At 35.4% G+C, this 18,660-nt stretch overlaps 1 protein-coding gene across 8 annotated transcripts in view; it reads right to left on the bottom strand.

Annotated features, from left to right (window-relative positions):
- ANKS1B (ankyrin repeat and sterile alpha motif domain containing 1B) overlaps positions 1-18,660 on the bottom strand; it is a 1,065,677-nt gene that overhangs the window by 374,795 nt on the left and 672,222 nt on the right. For 5 of the 8 annotated variants that reach the window (XM_077772139.1, XM_077772140.1, XM_077772141.1 and 2 more), the window contains exon 15: positions 4,225-4,331. In XM_077772139.1, coding sequence (XP_077628265.1) covers positions 4,225-4,331 — 107 coding nt within the window. Of the gene's footprint in view, positions 1-4,224; positions 4,637-18,660 lie in introns of those variants that run through there. The other 3 variants (XM_077772145.1, XM_077772144.1, XM_077772146.1) reach the window with 2 other exon arrangements.

Here is an 18,660-nt window from a genome sequence, read left to right as displayed (position 1 = left end):
TTAGAAACACAGGAAATGATAAAAAAAAAAAATGAGCTGGTATAATTTCATTCTTCCCCCTTTTTGATTAGGGTTTACAAATATAACTATCAACTAGTTATCCTGGTGAGGCTATGAATCAGTCCTCCTCCAATAATATAACTTCTTAATTCAGTTTTTGGACCATAAATCTACCCTAGCACTGTCAGTGTTTTGTTGTTATCAGTGTCTTTATCTTTCTTTACCCCCTGCTCTGAGAGACTTTATCTCTTCAGTTACCTACTGTAATTTGTTGCTGGAAAGGCAATTGTTGGTAAGTAATATGCTGACGGATGGTGATTATATGAAAGAATGAGGGCAAGATCCCTGTGATAGAATGTATGTGTGTATATGAGCACATGAAGGAATGTGTGTCTAACATGCATGCAAATGATACGATAGGTCTGAGAGCAATATTGTAAGCTACTAGAGGTCAAGGATCATGTATTGTTCATGGTTACATTCCCAGTAATTTACACTGTTCCTAGCACATACAAAATGTTTAAGAGTTTGTTGCATGAATGAATGAAGGGTACTAAAGCTTCATGTTCCACTGGCAAAGCAAGGCTTCCAGTTTAAACAAGAGGCTGGTGATCCATCTACAACAGTCTGCTGTGTATCCAGTTGTTATGGGGTGATATCTATGTACACAGCATTATGCTAGGACTTGTGATAAAGGCAAGGGAACTGAACACACAGAACATGGACTTGGAGAGTTTCTAGTCTTGGGGGATAGACAAGATATATACAAGGGAAAATTTATAATTCTATAGAGTGAATAATGGCCTGCCAAATGTAATTTTTCATACTAAATACAACCACTACATGAGTTCAGAGAAATGAGAGCCTCCAAAGGACTAACGTCATTAAGAAAAGCTACATAAACAAGGCAGGGATTGAGTTGGACCTCTGAGGAAAAAAGAAAGAGGGAAAGGAAAGGAAATAGCTGTCGAGGATGGGGGGAGGAGAGTACAAATGAGCAGTCATCAAGATAAGAATAGATAGTTTGAGACTTAAAATTTAGTAAGCAGTCATCAGACTTGGAAAAAGGAGAGGAAGATAGAAACATGTACAATAAGTAAATATGCATGTACATTTTGTATATTAAACACTTCATATCTAAACTCCTTGGTTTAAAAAGAAAAGTAATATTGAAACACAGATATATTTTAGGGCCACGGCAGCATTCCCAGAGGCTAGTGAGCAGCATATGACTTACTAGGAGGGAGCGGACGATGTATTACTTCAGAGGGGATGAGCAGGTAAGTGGGGCTTGGATAAGTCTTCAGACAAACAATTCTGTGTTAAAGGAGCTTTTGATTGCAACATAGATCTGACTCTACCAAAGTCTTAGGTCACCAGATGTAGTTTTGTACCTATTCTTTAATTGGATCAATTTCCATTTATTTTATATATTTAAGGATATAAGAAAGTCAAAACTGTGTGCACAAATGTCAGCAAACCAGGACCAGGCACATAAAGAAAAAGTTTGGCATTTTGATTTTCAGATACTGAAAAAAAAATTCATGCATTAATAAAATCACGGGTAAGTATTAAGGGTCCAAAGGAGAAGCAATAATTGATAGAGGTACAAAAATTAATGGGAGTCCTGCTTTTCTCACTACGTCTAAGAATTGATATAAGAAATCCTTATTACAGCTAATCATAGCCACATGGATAAATCACCCATATATTGTATTTATGTGGGAGAGTATGTAGAACAGAGTTGGTAAAAAAAAAAATTAAGCTTTCAATAAATACTTTGAAAGTCACATTCAATAATGGAATATTGATTAAATGAAAAAATTAACTCTTGAGAATGTTTCCTAAATAAAGCATATCTATGCAGGGATGTGCAATGAAGTTTCAAGCAACATTAATTATATCCTTTTGATGTCTCTACTGTCTTGTTCTAAAAAGCTAATAAGACCTGCACTACATCACAGTTAATGGGAGTGTGGTGCTTGTTGCTTAGGCAACAGGATGAATAAATGCAGGTCAGAATGTGCTTCAAAAAAAATAAAAGCTAGAATATGATACTGAGTGGAGACTAAACAGGTCTAACAGATTTTTCACCCCATTACTGAAATATGTTTCTTAAAGTGGGCTGATCATATTAGTGTACTTAACTAAATTCATAATTAAATAAGTTTGATTATGAAAATCAATCAATAAATTTTATAAGTGTAGAAACTGATTTTTTATGACACTAGTAGCAAATAAATACTGAATAGCAGCATATAAAACAACAATTGATGACACCATTTTGTGATTTGCNCATATATATATATAATATATATTATAAATTTTCTGGAAAATTATATATAAAACTTAGAATTAAAAAAAAAGACAATAATCTATCAAGAACCTCAGACCCTGGTTTTGTCACGTATACCCAGGATTTTTGCCTCCCAGATACATTTTGGAGTGCTTATACATAATTCATTCCTGAACGTTGTTTTAAGACCTCTAAATGCTTATTCGAAACTTGTTTAATTAACCTTTCACTTTCAGGCTTTCAAAAAGGGCTTATATTTGCTCAAATGTGTTTAATATTCAGAGGAAAATTGTGCTGAATTAAAATATTTGGAAGTAGCCAGAGTCCAAAGACCAACCTAACTTCTCATGGGATCAGAATAAATTTGGACAAGGGTATGAGGAACGGGAATGAGAAAGTCTTTCACAGGTAGAGTCAGAGAGAAAGAATAAAGACATCAAAATGTGCAGTAAATATAAATAACCATGAAAAGGTCTCCATCCTATTTGATAGTTTCCCAAATGTTCTCTGTTTAGTGTCCTAAGTCTGTCCTAAATCTTCTCAGTGTCCTAAGACTATCATAGCAACTGAAGAAATTTCACTTTTTTCCCATTTCAATAACCACAATATCTTGTCTGTCTAATCAGTGACAGTTCTCTTTAACATGAGAAAAATAATAGTAGCTGCATATCCTATTATAAAAAACAGGTTTATAAAGAATTCTATGTATAAAATTATTTCAAGCTCGTATGTCTTTTTACATTTATATAGGTTGTTATGAAAGCTCATGGGGGATACACTTTTTCAGAAAAGAGGCAGAAGTTTAACAATCTGACTAATTTTTAAATCTACAACAGCCAAGTCAGGCTAGGAGAAAAATCATCTCAAATGGAAATTAAAAAAAAACATAACTAGCTCTCATATTCTGTTATCAATTCTGGTATGAATAAGCTTCAGATGTCAGCCCCAGCATTTTATTTAGAAATAGCTATTAATTATTTTTACAAGCCATTTGTGTGCTGCATGGTTATTTTATGTCACTCTCTCTAAATTTAGGGATCAGTAATATGTATGATGGGAACTTAAAAGCAAGGAAAGGTAATAAGAACTGTGACGTAGCTTAACAAGGGAAACTGATGAGCACTGGGGGAGGTATATGAATGATTAGAAAGCTGTATTATGGGTCTGCACATCTCCCCACCCTCCTTCCTCACCTATATTCATCATAGTGAGAAGTTTGCACATACTGGGTTTAGACTGCATGCAGACTGTATTCAGAAGTACATGAATGTACTTAGTCCATCATCAGCCTCTCTTTCTAAATAGACAGGTAATTGATGGAAGTGTTTGTTTTTTACTTAAAGTAATAAATAACACTTCAGTGCTCTTCAATCAGCATATGTAAGTAAGTGAATGTTCTCCATAATTGACCATCTGAAGCAGTTTGCTAACAAACTAAAGGTCGTCCACATAATTTAAACTGCTTATCGAACAATTATCAGGAGAAAAATTAATCTTCACACCGTAAACATAACAGATTGTCAAATTAATCATTAAATGCTGATGCTCAAATGAAAGAATATGTTTTAGGAATCTAGAATTAACTGAAGAGTACTATAATCTAACTGGGTATTCTGAGATTACAAATTTATAAAAAGCACACAATGACAGGGAGAATTTAAATGTTAATCTTCTTTCACTGCCTATAAATAGTACTCTCACCGGTTCATTCATATAATACATATGTATATGGATGCCCATAGAACTCATTTTTCAGCAAGTGTCTATATGTACACAGTAAGTTCAGTCCTAAGGGCATCCGATTTTCTGATGCAGTTACATACATAAATTGACCGGTTTTGGTGCAAATCAGGCTGCCTCTGAGCCGTGTAAGAAACATAAGCAAAGACAGACAAAAGGCAGCTCCATGGACACAGAGAGAGTCTTACCATAAACTGTACATTGTCAAATCCATTAGCCATCAGGTGGTTCTCGTACTGAGGTAGCCCAATGCTTTCCAACCATTGTCCCACTGTTTGGACGGGGCATCTGGGTCCTGTAAGAGGATGAAGAGGGAAGCGTTTAAGCAGGGAGTAGCCGTCCACTGGGTAATAGCGGTAGTCCTGGGCTGAGAGGTGGCATTGCCACATCATGCTCCTGGGAAAGTTGCTATCAAAGGAGCCCGCCAGCTTGACAGATTAATGTTCTCAGCGAGAGAGCAAAGTCAGAAGTAAAACATAGTTTGCCAGGCAGGCTGTGGAGTATGACTTGATCCTAGCTCCACATTTCTTACATATTAATCTTTACTACCGACCAGTACGTCATACAGCCCCCAAAACCAGGCAGAAGAAGAAGGCATATCAAGCTGTCAGCTTAGGCTGGTCTGCGTTCTATGTGATTGTTGGAGTACTCCACAATGAGCAATGCACGGCCAGCAGCCAGAATTCTTTTTATCAAGTACTCCTACACTCATCAGTATGCAGCTCCATGCTCCCTGCTCCCCCTCGCTCGCTCCCCTTCATTACCCAGCCCAGGCTACACCTCGCATTTTCAATAATAGCCATCAGATAAGGCAGATTTTTTTTTGTCTGCAAGCTGTAAGCCTGCTGCTGCTGCTTCCTCCTACACACCCATCCAAGCGTCAATCCTGAATGATGAGAGCAGTCAAAACAAATGCAGAAAATAGCAAGATTCAAAAGCAAACCAAAGGGCTTAAATCTGAATTGAATCTTCATACTGGTTATACGTTACAGGGCTATTTGTTGTGGAATTTTACGTTTCAAAAGACACCAGGAAATGCAAAGCGTTAACTATAGCTTATAGCGGAGCTCACTACAGGTTTCCTTTTTCCTCTCCTTTTCTTCTCTTTCCTTTCTTCTTTTCTTAATGTAACACAGATAAATGCTTCTGATCTAAAGCTTTACAGGGTTTTGAGAATAATTATTCTCTTTCTTTAACATGCTGTATCAAAATGAACCTCCCTGAGATATTTTTTTTTTCCTTTCTGAATTACTGCAAAATACAGAAACTGCATCGCAATCTTGAAGTCAAGATAATTCATTTCTCATTTGCAGGGCTTCTTCCAAACAAAAATATTATTAGGCACAAGAAATCCTTTATCCCTCTGATATTTATAACCCAGTCTACCAGGGTTAGCATTCTAAATTAGCTAGAAAGGTAACATTACTGGTTAGAATTTTTTAATAAAGAAGAGCCCTAACCAAAAATAATTCAAGAATAACAGATGCAAATGTGTGAGTTTTACTGAATGGCAGACAGATTGAGTAATTTATTTAATAATTAAGAGAAACCAGAGATTAATAATAGAACCCACAGGACTAGATCATAGGAAAGAATATACTCTTACTTAAAATTGGGAGAAAACTTGCAGAAGGTTAGTCTAACCTCTCTCTTAAGCCAGAAATCCCTTGTCACAGTGTGCCTGAAAGATTATCATCCAATTTATGCTTGAATACTGCCTGGAACAGAGTTCTTACTACTTATCAGGAAGCCTCCACTTACTAGATACTTTATTTCCTACCTGACTCCTACTCACTGGCTCCAGCTCTGCCTTTGGGGTTACACAGACTGGGAACAGTGTCTTTTCTACATAAAATGTTTTAAAAATCAAAGATAATTCTCATCTCCCCAGAACAGTGTCTGGCACATAGTAAATGCTCAATAAATATTTATTATATAAATTAAACATTATTTTTCTTCTTTCCTCAAACCTTATCTTTCTCTTTTTAAGAACATTGTCAGCTTCCCTGGCACACAGACATCAAACTTCAAAACATCTTATACTCCCTCTTTCACTGCTGACATGCATTCTCAAGTTCTAGTTATCCTTCACCACTGTCTCTTGCATCCATGTCCTGGATTCTATTTCCTGTTTCATGTTTATGGAACTGCCATCTACTTTGATTCTGTTATCTTAGTTTAGACCCATGTGACCTGATGTAACAATAGCATCAAGGGTGTCTTGGCGATTTAGTGGTTAAGCCTCTGACTCATGACTTTAGCTCAGGTCATGATCTCACAGTTTGTGTCAGGCTCTGTATTGACAGTGTGGAGCCTGCTTGGGATTCTCTCCCTCTCCCTTTCTTTCTCCCCTTCCCTTGCTGTCTCTTCCTCAATATCTCAAAATAAATAAATAAACTTGAAATATAAACCTTGAAATATAAACAACTTGAAATATAAACAAAAACCTCTATGGTAGTCTTCTATCTCTGATATTTTAAAATCTATTTTATACATGGGTGTCAGACTAATCTCTCTAAGACAGTTTTAATTATTATGCCTTGTTTCAAAATCCCTCCATGGCTTTCAGTGGGTTTCAAAGTAAACTCACAGCTCCTGTGATAACATTTGGGGGGCTCCATGGTCTACTATAAATCATCTGCATTTATTTATTTTTCTCCAGTACTCCATTCAGGTGGGGTTACTGGCTGGACTCTAAAAACAGCCTGTAACATACTTGGGTTGGTTTTGTTAGGTCCCCACATTTCTTCCCCTTCACTGGCTTTGGATCAGATGACATTTCCTTTATGAAATCTTTTATAATCCCTCCTAACAGGAATAAATCTCTTATTTATCTGTTTTAAATAGAATAAATATTTAGAACAATTATTTTCTGTGTAATATTGTAGTTATTTCATACAAGACTTATTTCTCAATGTAGAACTGTCTTGCTAATACTGCTTGAAGTAAGGACTCAGTATGCATCTGCTAAACCAAATGATATAATTTCCATGTCATAATTCAAACTACATAAAATTCTAGTTTCAGATTTAAAATTTCATTAATAAATTTCTATCCTAGGTCTCTGAATTCTTTAAAAAATGTTTTTAATGTCTATTTATTTTTGAGAGAGAGAAAGCAAGCAGAGGAGGGACAGAAAGAGATGGAGACACAGAATCTGAAGCAGGCTTCAGGTTCTGAGCTGTCAGCACAGAGCCTGAGGTGGGGCTTGAACTCATGCACAGCAAGTGAGATTATGACCTGAGCTGCAGTCAGATGCTCAACTGACTGAGCCACCCCGGTGCTCCCTGAATTCTTTATTTAAAAAATAATAGGATTTTACTCTTAAACATTTTTTTTCATTTTATATATTTTAGAGAGAGAGAGAAAGAGAGAGAATCTTAAGCAGGTTCCACATTCAGTGTAGAGCCCAATGTAGGGCTCAATCCCATGACCCTGATATGACCTGAGCCGTAATTAAGAGTTGAATATTTAATCAACTGAGCCACCCAGGCACCCCAAAATGATACGTTTTTACATAGAAATTTTAAGTCTGGATTTTTAACATCTTCATTCTCTTTTTCATTTGATTATAATTTATTCCTGATTGGTTCTAGATCTTTTAAGGTCAAAAATTTGTAGCAGTTTAGGAATCAGTTTTAAGAGATTCTCGTTGCTCAACATTACCTGTATGAGAAGCTGAAAATAAGACACTATTTATCTTTGGCCAGCTCTAAAACTGGTATGAGGTGGAATAAAAGGTAAATAACAATTACAACCTTTCCTAGAGTCACATGCACATGGTTTCTCCTGATCATTTTGAACTATGAGCAGGTAGAAAAACTACACAAAGATTGTATGAAATAATAATGTTTTGGCTTAGTAAGGCATATGCTTATTGGCCAGTTCCTCAAATCCTATCTTATTTCTTAAGATGCATAACAGAGACCAAGAACCTAGAAGAGTGCCACACACACACACAGCCTAGGAATTAAATCAGCTCTATTAAATAAATGAATCAATGACACTGGAAATGGCTTTCAGAAGATTTTCATTCCTGTTTGTTTGTTTTTTTAAAGTTTTTAATGTTTTTATTTATTTCTGAGACGGAGAGAAACAGCGTGAGCAGGGGAGGGTCAGAGAGAGGGAGATACAGAATCTGAAACAGGCTCCAGACTCTGAGCTAGCTGTCAGCACAGAGCCCAACGTGGGGCTCAAATCCACGAACTGTGAGATCATGACCTGAGCCAAAGTCAGATGCTCAACCAACTGAGCCACCCAGGTGCCTCTGGATTTTCATTTCTTAACAGAGAGAGAGAGAGGGAGAGGGAGAGAGAGAGAGATGTGAGAGTTATTTCAAGGTCCAGACTTCTGTACCAAAACATAGCTTGCATACAGGCTAATATTTTTGATGAATATAGATGCACTAATCCTCTACAAAATATCAGCAAAGTGAATTCAGCAATATATTAAAAGGATCATTTACCATGATCAAGTGGGATTTATTCTGGGGACACAAGGATGGTTCGATACCCATAAATCAATCAACATGATATACTCCATTAATGAAATTAATAATAAAAATCATATGATCATCTCAATAGATGCAGAAAAACCATTTGACAAAATACAGTGTCTGTTCTTGATAAAAACTCTCAATGAAGTGGGGTTAGAGGAAACATACTTCATCATAATAAAGGCCATATATGACAAACTCGCAGCTAATATCATACTCAATTGTGAAAAGCTGAGAGCTTTTCCCCTAAGATCAGCATATCTCCTTTGCCACTTTTATTTAACACAATACTGGAAGTCATAGCTGCAGCAATCAGAGAGAAAAGAAACAAAAGGCATGCAAATTGGTTAAGGAAGAAGTAAAACTGTCATTATCTGCAGATGACATGATACTATACACAGAAAAACCTTATCAATTCCACCAAAAAACTGTTAGTAGTAATAAATGAATTCAGTAAAGTTGCAGGATAAAAAAATTAATACCCAGAAATTGGTAGCATTTCTATACACTAATAACAAAGTAGCAGAAAGAGAAATTAAGATAGCAATTCCATTTACAATTGCACCACAAAGAATAAAATATCTAGAAATAAACTTAACCAAGGAAGTAAAAGATCTATACTTTAAAAACTATAAAGCATAGATGAAAGAAATTGAGGATGACACAAACAAATGTAAAGATATTCCATGTTCATGGATTGGAAGAATTAATATTGTTAAAAGGTCCATACTACCCAAAGCAATCTATAGATTCAATGTAATCCCTATCAAAATACCAAAAACATTTTCACAGAGCTAGAAAAAATAATGCAAAAATATGTATAGAGCCACAAAACACGTAAAGAGCCAAAGCAGTCTTGAGAAAGAAGAACAAAGCTTTTCAGGATTGTATCACAATCCTAGATTTCAAGATATACTACAAAGCCATAATAATCAAAACAGTACTGGCACAAAAATAGACACATATCATGGAACAGAATAGAAAGCTCAGAAATAAACTCACAATTACATTGTCAGTTAATCCACAACAAAGAAGGCAACAAACATGACAATGGGGAAAAGAAAATCTCTTCAACAAATCGGTGCTGGGAAAAGTGGACACTACATGTAAAAGAATGAAGCTACATCAATTCCTTGTACCATGCACAAAAACTCAAACTAAACTCAAACTAAAAACCTAAGTGTGAAACATCAAACCATAAAACTCCTAGATGAAAACATAGTAGTCTCTTTGGCATTCACCTTAGTAATATTTTGTCTCTTTAACCTTATGTCTCTTTAGGAAAATGAAACCAAAACAAAAATAAACTATTGGGACTTTGCCAAAATAAAAAGATTTTGCACAGTAAGGGAAACCATACACAAAACAAAAAACCCAGACAATAAGAGAAGATATTTGCAAATGATATACCAATAAGGGGTTAATATACAAAATATATAAAGAACTTAACCAACTCAACACTAAAAAAAAACCAATCTGTTTAAAAAATATGCATAGGATCTGACTAGATATTCTTCCAAAGAAGACATACAGATGGCCACAGGCACATAAAAAGATGCTTCACATCACTAATCATCAGGAAAATACAAATCAAAACAACGAGATATCACCTCACATGTGTCAGAATGGCTAGGGTCAAAAAGACAAGAAATAACAAGTGTTGGTAAGGATGTGGAGGAAAAAGAACATTCATACACTGTTGGTGGGAATGTAAGTTGGTATAGACACTGAAAAACAGTATTGAGGTTCCTCAAAAAATTAAAAATAGAATTACCATATGATCCAGTAATTCCTCTATTGGGTATATACCCAAAGAAAACAAAAACATTAATTAAAAAAAAAATATGTGCACCACTATGTTTACTGCAGCATTATTTACAATAGCCAAGATATGGAAACAACTCCAGGGTCAGCTGATAGATGAATGGATAAAGAACATATGGCATATATGTGCAATGGAATATTACTCAGCCATAAAGAGGAATGAAATCTTGCCATTTGTGACAACATGGATGGACCCAGAGGGTATTATGCTAAGTGAAAAAAGTCTGAGAAAGTCAAATATTTAGGATTTCACTTATATGTGGAATCTAAAAATCAAAACAAATAAACAAATAAAAAGCAGAAATAGACTCATAAATACAGAGAACAAACTGATGTTGTCAGAGGGGAGGGGCTGGCAGGATGGGCAAAATGGGTGAAAGAGTATGGGGGATACAGGCTTTTGGTACAGCATAGGGAATATAGTCAATGGTATTGGAATAGTACTGTATGGTGACAGATGGTAGTTGCATTTGTGAGAATAGCATAACTTATAGAGTTGTCAAATAGCTATTTTGTACACCTGAAATAATGTAACTTGTGTGTCACTATACTTCATTTTGAAAACAAATATAGCTTGGAGAGACTACTGTTTACTTATCACTTTACAAATCTTTTTATAGACTAAATTTTATTCTTTATTTAGTCATTCTGTTTCTACTCAGCAATTCTCATATGTTGGTGAAAAGCTATAATGCAGGAGGGAAGTCAGTTGGGAGAGAGTTGGGTAGGGTGAAGTGGTGAGGGAGAGGAAGGAAGAAGAAAGAGATCTTGAGTCATGTTGCTTGTGGTTTTGTTAATTTCTCATGAGCCAAACCTCTGAAAGTACCGTGGTTCAAGTCTAAAGATCACTCTTCTATAGTGGTTAAGTATATTTCTTACCTCAAGAATTACTTGAAATACTTTCTTGGAGTCTTAAAATTCTTCAAGCATAACAACACATTAATGCGCAGGCACCTTTATTCAACTAGAACTTCTCTAAGTCCCCAAAGTGAGATAAATGGAGGGAAAAAATAAATTAATAGTTATTCAGAGATACTATGTCCTAGGCAGTGGGATATGGATTATTAGCCCCGTTTCAGATAAGGAAACTGAAACTCAGAGTATGTGAAAAAAAAAACAGGATTTTTCTTTGGCACAGTCTTTTTAAAAAAATAATCTGGATGTATCACTTTTTAGAATTGCAATGTCAAGAGCTCCATGGACCTGATCCCCAGCAAAACAGACATAACTGGTGAAATTGTATAATAAGCAAAATCTGTGAATTGTTCCAAGAACATAGAGGATGACAAAATTTTTACTCAAGAAAATCTACTGGGGCACCTGAGTGGCTCAGTTGGTTAAGCATCTGATTTTGGCTCAGGTCATTATCTCACGGTTTGGGCCCCTCATTGAGCCCTTCATCAGGCTCCACACTGGTGGGATGGAGCCTGCTTGGGATTCTCACCTTGTCTTTTCTCTCTGCCCCTCCCCAACTTGTGCTTTCTCTCTCAAAATAAATAAATAAACTGAAAAAAAAATAAAGAAAATCTACTAAAACTTGGTAAGAACAGAGAGTCTGCGGCTCAAGAGCCATAACATTTCCTTCTTTCCTATCTCCCNTAAGAGGACGAGGCTCTCTTTCAGCTTCTATCCAAAGGATATGGTATTTTATCAAAAGAAACAGGGTAGCAACATTTCTAATTCCATCTGACTCCAAGTCTCAGAGGTTAAATTCCTGGTAAATGTGGCTGAGAGGACATGGGCTCCTTTCGTCCACCCAGCCCCCATTTTATGTGCTCCATCCCGGCTGTGACAGGGTGGGAATGTTGGAGTCCTGACTGCTCTTATTTCAGCTTGCATACAGAACTGGGGTTCCATGCTCACAAAGGCAGGCTGAGAACTTGAGTAGACCAGAAGCTACCATCCTTGCCCATTGCCCAGAACAGTGGCTCAAAGATTCTGTCAAAGGAGAACTAGTTATAATATCAGTCTGTAAATAGGTCAGTCCATAATTATAGAGCGCTCTAAAGCTCTCTCTAAGAAATTGACTTTATTTGAAACACTATGAGGAAGTTCAAGCCTAAGGGTATTGTTAAAAACAATATTTTTGTGGTAAGCAATTGAAAGAAGACTAGCAGCTCCATCAGGACAACAGACTAAACAGTAGGGCAGCTAGTTTTATAGAACTAGGAAAAGAAAAAAATAGGGAGAGGGAGGTAGGCAAACCATGAGAGATTCTTGAATACTGAGAACAAAATGAAGGCTGATGGGGGTGGGGGTTGGTGGAAGGGGGGTGATGGGCGTGGAGGAGGGGACTCATTGGGATGAGCACTGGGTGTTGTATGGAAACCAACTTGACAATAAACTATGAAAGAAAAAAAAAAGAAATGCCCTCCTGGGGTCAGAACAAATTTCAAAGGCTGGTCTCAAGAAGTACTCCTAACCAAATGTAATTGGACCAGACTCTGGAGAAACTCATATCATAGAGAGTTGTCAAAAACAAGAGGGTAATAAGCTGGCAATTAGTAGAGCCTAATATCTGGGTGTGAGACCAAATGAGGCAGAGGGCTTAACATAAAGGTTAGGGAAAGAGACAAAGAAAACTCTCGTATAACCACTGTCATATCAGGATGGCTGCACATTAGTAGCTTTTGAATGGATAAATACCATGAGATATATCTAAACTATGGGATATTATTTGGCAATAAAGAGAAATGAAGTGCTCATAGATGCTAAATCATAGATAAACCTTGAACAGATTATGATAAATGAAAAAAGCCAGTCACAAAATACTATATATTATATGATTCCTTTTATGTGAAATATCTAGATTAGATAAATTTAGAGAGACAGAAAGTAGATTAGGACTAGGGCTAGGGAGAGAGTATTGGGTGAAAAAGGGGATTAACTACTAATGGATGCAACATTTCTTTGTAGGGTGATAAAAGTGCTTTAAAATTGACTGGGAATATTTGCACAACTCTGAATATATTAAAAACCACTGAGTAGTACATTTTAAATGCATTGATTGAATGATATGTAAATTATGTCTCAATCAATTTTCAATTATTGAATAACAAAATAGAAAACAAAAATAATTCTTAAAAAAACAAGAACAAAAAGTACACATAATTCTCTATACATATACTTTATTACTTTTTATGTACACTAGTATTTTTAGTACTCTATTTTTTCTTTTTTTTCTATTTTCTTTGGTTACTTCTTCCCCTAGTCCCTCCATATTATCTGTATCATTCACCTTTCCCTCAGAGTAATTCATGTTAACAAACTAGTGCGTATCTTCACATTTATTTATCCATTGTCAAGTCTATCACACACATATGTACAAATACATATACACATTTGTAGACACCGTTTCATAAAATCAGAATCATATTACCCTCACTTTTCTGAACTTCACTTTTTTCATTTAACAAAGCCTTATGGAAATTCTTATAAGTAAATTATAAGCTCTAATTTATTCTTGTAAATAGCTACATACTAGTCCATAATGTGGATACATCATCCTTTATTCAGTTCTTTGATATCTCTAGCCTCACCCTTCTATTTTTTTTTAACTTTTTATTTTGAGATGATCATAGATTCACAAGTAGTTGTAAAAATAAGAAAGAGAGATTCTGGAGGCAACTGTATGGTACAGTCAGTTGAACGTCTGACTTTCGCTCAGGTCATGATCTCACAGTTCATGGGTTCGAGCCCCACATTGAGACATGGAGCCTGCTTGGAATTCTCTCTCTCTGCCTGTTCCCCACCCATGCTCACTCCCTCTCTCAAAATAAATAAACTTAAAAAAAAAAAAAAGAAAGATATTCTGTACAGGCTTCACTCAATTTTCCACAGTCTTAATATCTTGTACAACTATAGTACAATATTACAAACAGGCGATTGGCATTAATAAAATCCACTGGTATCATTTGGATTTCACCAGTTTTACATGTACTCATTTGTATGTGTGTATGTGTTCAGTTCCGCACAATTTTATCACACATATAAATGTGTGACCATCACCACAGTCAAGATAAAGACAGTACCATAATAAGGATCCCTCCTGCTATCCTTTTATAGCCATAGCCATCTCCCTCTCTCTCTCTCTCTCACTCCTTAACCTCTGGCAACTGCTAACCTGTTTTCCATCTCTATGAATTTGTCATTTCAAGAATGTTATATACATGGAATCATATAGTATGCAGCCTTTGGGATTGGCTCCTTTCCTTTCCTTTCCTTTCCTTTCCTTTCCTTTCCTTTGATGTTTTATTTATTTTTGAGAGAGAGAGAGAGCGAGCGAGCACGAGCACTAGTGGGGAGGGGCAGAGAGAGAGAGAGGGAGACACAGAATCTGGAACAGGTTCTAGGCTCTGAATTGTCAACCCAGGGCCCAATATGGGGCTCAGACTCACGAACTGTGAGATCATGACCTGAGCTGAAGTCAGAGGCTTAACCAACTGAGCCACCCAGGTGCCTCAGGACTGGCTTTTATATTTTCTTGAAATCCATACAAGTTATTTTGTGTATCAACAGCTCATTCCTTTTTTAGAGTAGTATTCCATAATATGGATATACCACAGTTTGCTTAATGACTCACCCATTGACAGGTTTTGGGTTGTTTATACTTTTTAGCTGTTACAAATAAAGTTGTTAGAAACATTGTGTACAAGTTTTTGTATGAACATAAGTTTCCATTGCTCTGGGCTAAATATCTAAGAGTGCAGTTACTGGCTCATATGGTAAGTACCTGTTTAGTTTCATAATAAATTGTCATATTATTTTCCAGAGTGGTTGTATTATTTTATATTCCTACCAGCAATGCACAAGATATTGAGTTTTTTAATATTTCACCAGAATTTGGTGTTATCAGTATTCTTTAAAATTTTAGCCATTCGGATAGGTGCATAGTGATACTGCATTGTGGTTTTAATTTCCATTTCTCTCATGGCTGATAAGAGTAAACATATTTTTATATGCTTATTGCCATCTGCATATCTCTTTTGGTAAAATGTCTGTTCATGTCTTTTGTCTATTTTTGATTGGATTGGTTGGTTTTATACTATTGAGTTTCGAGAGTTCTTTATATATTCTAGACACAGGCATTTCTTGTATTTTTGATTTGCAAATATTTTCTCCTAGTCTGTAGTATGTCTTTTTATTTTCCTCACAGAATTCCCTGTAAAGTTTTTAATTTTGAAGAAGTACAATTTATCAATTTTTACTTTTATGAATAAGGATTTTGGTGTCTATCCATTATTTTTAACTTTTAAAATAATTACTTTAAAAAATGTGTCTATTATAAATAAATAGTTTATAACTGTAATTATATTTTATCTGGAATTTAAAAAATTACAGTCTAGTGGTTTGCATTTTAATGGACAAGTACAATTTTGGACAATGACAGTCATGCTTGATTTTAATCATTCCATCTTATTTTCTATTTATATTTATGTGCATTGTTGATTCTTCATTTTTAAAAAAATCTTTTTTGGTCTGGTTATAGTCCGATTTATTTTTTTCTTCTTAACTTCTAGATTTTGTTATGCTTCTCTGTTCATAGCTATTATATCTTTACCTGCTCTAGTAGACTTCTATACTTTTCTAGGATTATTTGAAAATAAGATATCAACTCTTTCCCTTTCCATAAATCTAGTTAAAATCTTCCACAAAAACATTTCTAAGCCTCATCAATTTCTTCAATGGTGAATTCTACCAAACATATAAGGAAGAAATAATACCAATTCTAAACAAACTCTTCCAGAAAACTGAAAAGAATACTTGCCAATTCATTTTATGATGTCATAATTATTCTGATACCAAAGTCAGACAATGACATTTTGAAAAAAGAAAACTACAGACCAGTGTATTTCATGGGTATAAGAGTAGAATTTCTTTTTATTTTCTTAAAATTTTTTAATGTTTTATTTATTCCTGAAAGAGAGACACCGTGAGCAGGGGAGGGTCAGAGAGAGAGGGAGGCACAGAATCTGAAACAGGCTCCAGGCTCTGAGCTAGCTGTCAGCATAGAGCCCGACATGGGGCTCAAACCCACGAACCGTGAGATCATGACCTGAGCTGAAGTCGGCCACTTAACCAACTGAATCCCAACCACGCACCCCTACAAGTCTTTTTTTTAAACATTAAAAAATCAATTAATGCATCTCACCATATTAACTAGTAAAGAAAAACCACATGATCATCTCAGTAGAGGCAGAAAAAAAATGATTTGACAAAAGCCAACAACTATTCCTCATAAAAACTCAGGAAACTAGAAGTGATTTTCTCAAATCCAATAAAAGACATCTATAAACAACCTACAACTAGCATCACACTTAATTGTGAAAGACTGATGCTTTCCTGCTAGGATCAAGAAACAAGGCAAGGATGTCCATTATCACCACTTCCATCTAATATTGTACTAGGGGTTCTAGCCAACACAATAAAACTGGAAAAAGAAATAAAACCCATCTAGATTAGAAAGGAAGAATTTTCTGTTCACATATAGTTATCTGTGTATAAAATCTTATGAGATCCACATAAGTGCTACCAGAATAAGTGAGCTTATCAAAGTTGGATAATATAATATACAAAAATCAGTTATATTTGTATGTACTATCAAAAAGCACATAGAACTTGAAATTTAAAAAATTATAATTTATCATAGCAACAGAACCATGAAATTCCAAGGAATAAACCTGTCAAAAGATGTTCTGGACCTGTACATTTAAAATTACAAAGCACTGCTGGAAGAAATCATATAAGACCTAAATAAATGGAAAGATACACTGTATTCATGGATTGGAGGACTCAACATTGTGAACATGTCAGTTCTTCTCAAATTTTTCTATAGATTTAATGTAATCCCAATCGAAATCTGAGGAGGCTTTGTGTGTGTGTGTGTGTGTGTGTGTGTGTGTGTGTAAATTGTCAAGTTCATCCTACATTTCATGTGGAAACAGAAAGGACCAAGAATAACCAAAATAACTTTGACGAAGACCAAAGTAGGAGAGGGTATACTACTTGACTTTACTTATCATAAATTCATGGTCATAGTCATCAGGACAGTGGGGTATTAGTGTTAAGGTAGATAAATAGAGCAATGGAACTGAATAGATGGTTTAGAAACATGGGTGCTTGGGTGGCTCAGTCGATTTATTGTCCAACTACAGCTCAGGTCATGATGTCATGGTTCGTGGGTTCGAGCCCCTCATTGGGCTCTGTGCTGACAGCTCAGAGCCTGGAGCCTGCTTTGGATTTTGTATGTCTCTCTCTCTCTCTGCCCATCCCCAGCTTGTGCTCTCTGTCTTTCTCTCTTTCTGTCTGTCTGTCTGTCTCTCTCTCTCTCAGAAATAAACATTAAAAAAAAATTTTAAAAAGATAGTTTACATATGTTTTCACTCATATGTGAAACAGGAGCAACTTAATAGAGGACCATGGGGAAGGGGATGGGTAAAAAAGATAAGAAGAGGGAGGGAGCCAAACCATAAAAGACTCTTAAATACTGAGAACAAATTCAGAGTTGATGGGGGTTGGGGAGAGGGGAAAAGAGGTGATGGGCATGAAGGAGGGCACTTGTTGGAATGAGCTCTGGGTGTTATATGGAAATCAACTTGACAATAAACAAACAAACAAACAAACAAACAAAAGATAGTTTAGAAATAGACTGACACACAGAGAATCAATTGATTTTTGATAAAAAAAAAAGTGAAGGGTAATTCTGTGGAGAAAGGAGAGACTTTTTAACGAATGATGTTGGAATAACTGGGAATCTATATACACAAAAAAATGGATTTCAATCCTTATCTCACACCATATATAAATATTAGCTCAAAATGTATCATAGGCCTAAATGTAAAATCTAAAACCATAAAACTTCTAGAAGAAAAAGTCTTTAAAAAATTAAGAAAAATTTTGAACTTGGATTAGGCACTAAAAGCACAATTCTAAAAGAGAAAATGATCATTAAAATTAACAAAAATTTTAAAACTCTGCTCTTTGAAAGGTATCATTAAGAGATGTAAAGACAAAACTATGGACTAGAAGAAAACATTTGCAAATCATATTTGATAACAGACTATATCACAAATGTATAAAGAACTCTAAAATTTCACTAATAAATTTTTTTAAATAGGCAAAAGATTTTAATAGACTCCTTACCAGAAAAGATATACAGATGTCAAATAAGCACATGGAAAGATATTCAACATCATTAGACATTAGGAAAATGCAAGTGAAAGCACTTATTAGTATGTCTAAAATTAAAAAACTGACCACACCAAATGTTGTCAATGATGTGGATCAGTGGGACTCTCAGGCACTT

This window comes from Crocuta crocuta, unplaced genomic scaffold, assembly GCF_008692635.1.
Source record: "Crocuta crocuta isolate KB4526 unplaced genomic scaffold, BGI_CrCroc_1.0 scaffold216, whole genome shotgun sequence".
NCBI classification, from domain to species: Eukaryota; Metazoa; Chordata; class Mammalia; order Carnivora; family Hyaenidae; genus Crocuta; species Crocuta crocuta.
This window is presented reverse-complemented; position numbering and strand designations above follow the sequence as displayed.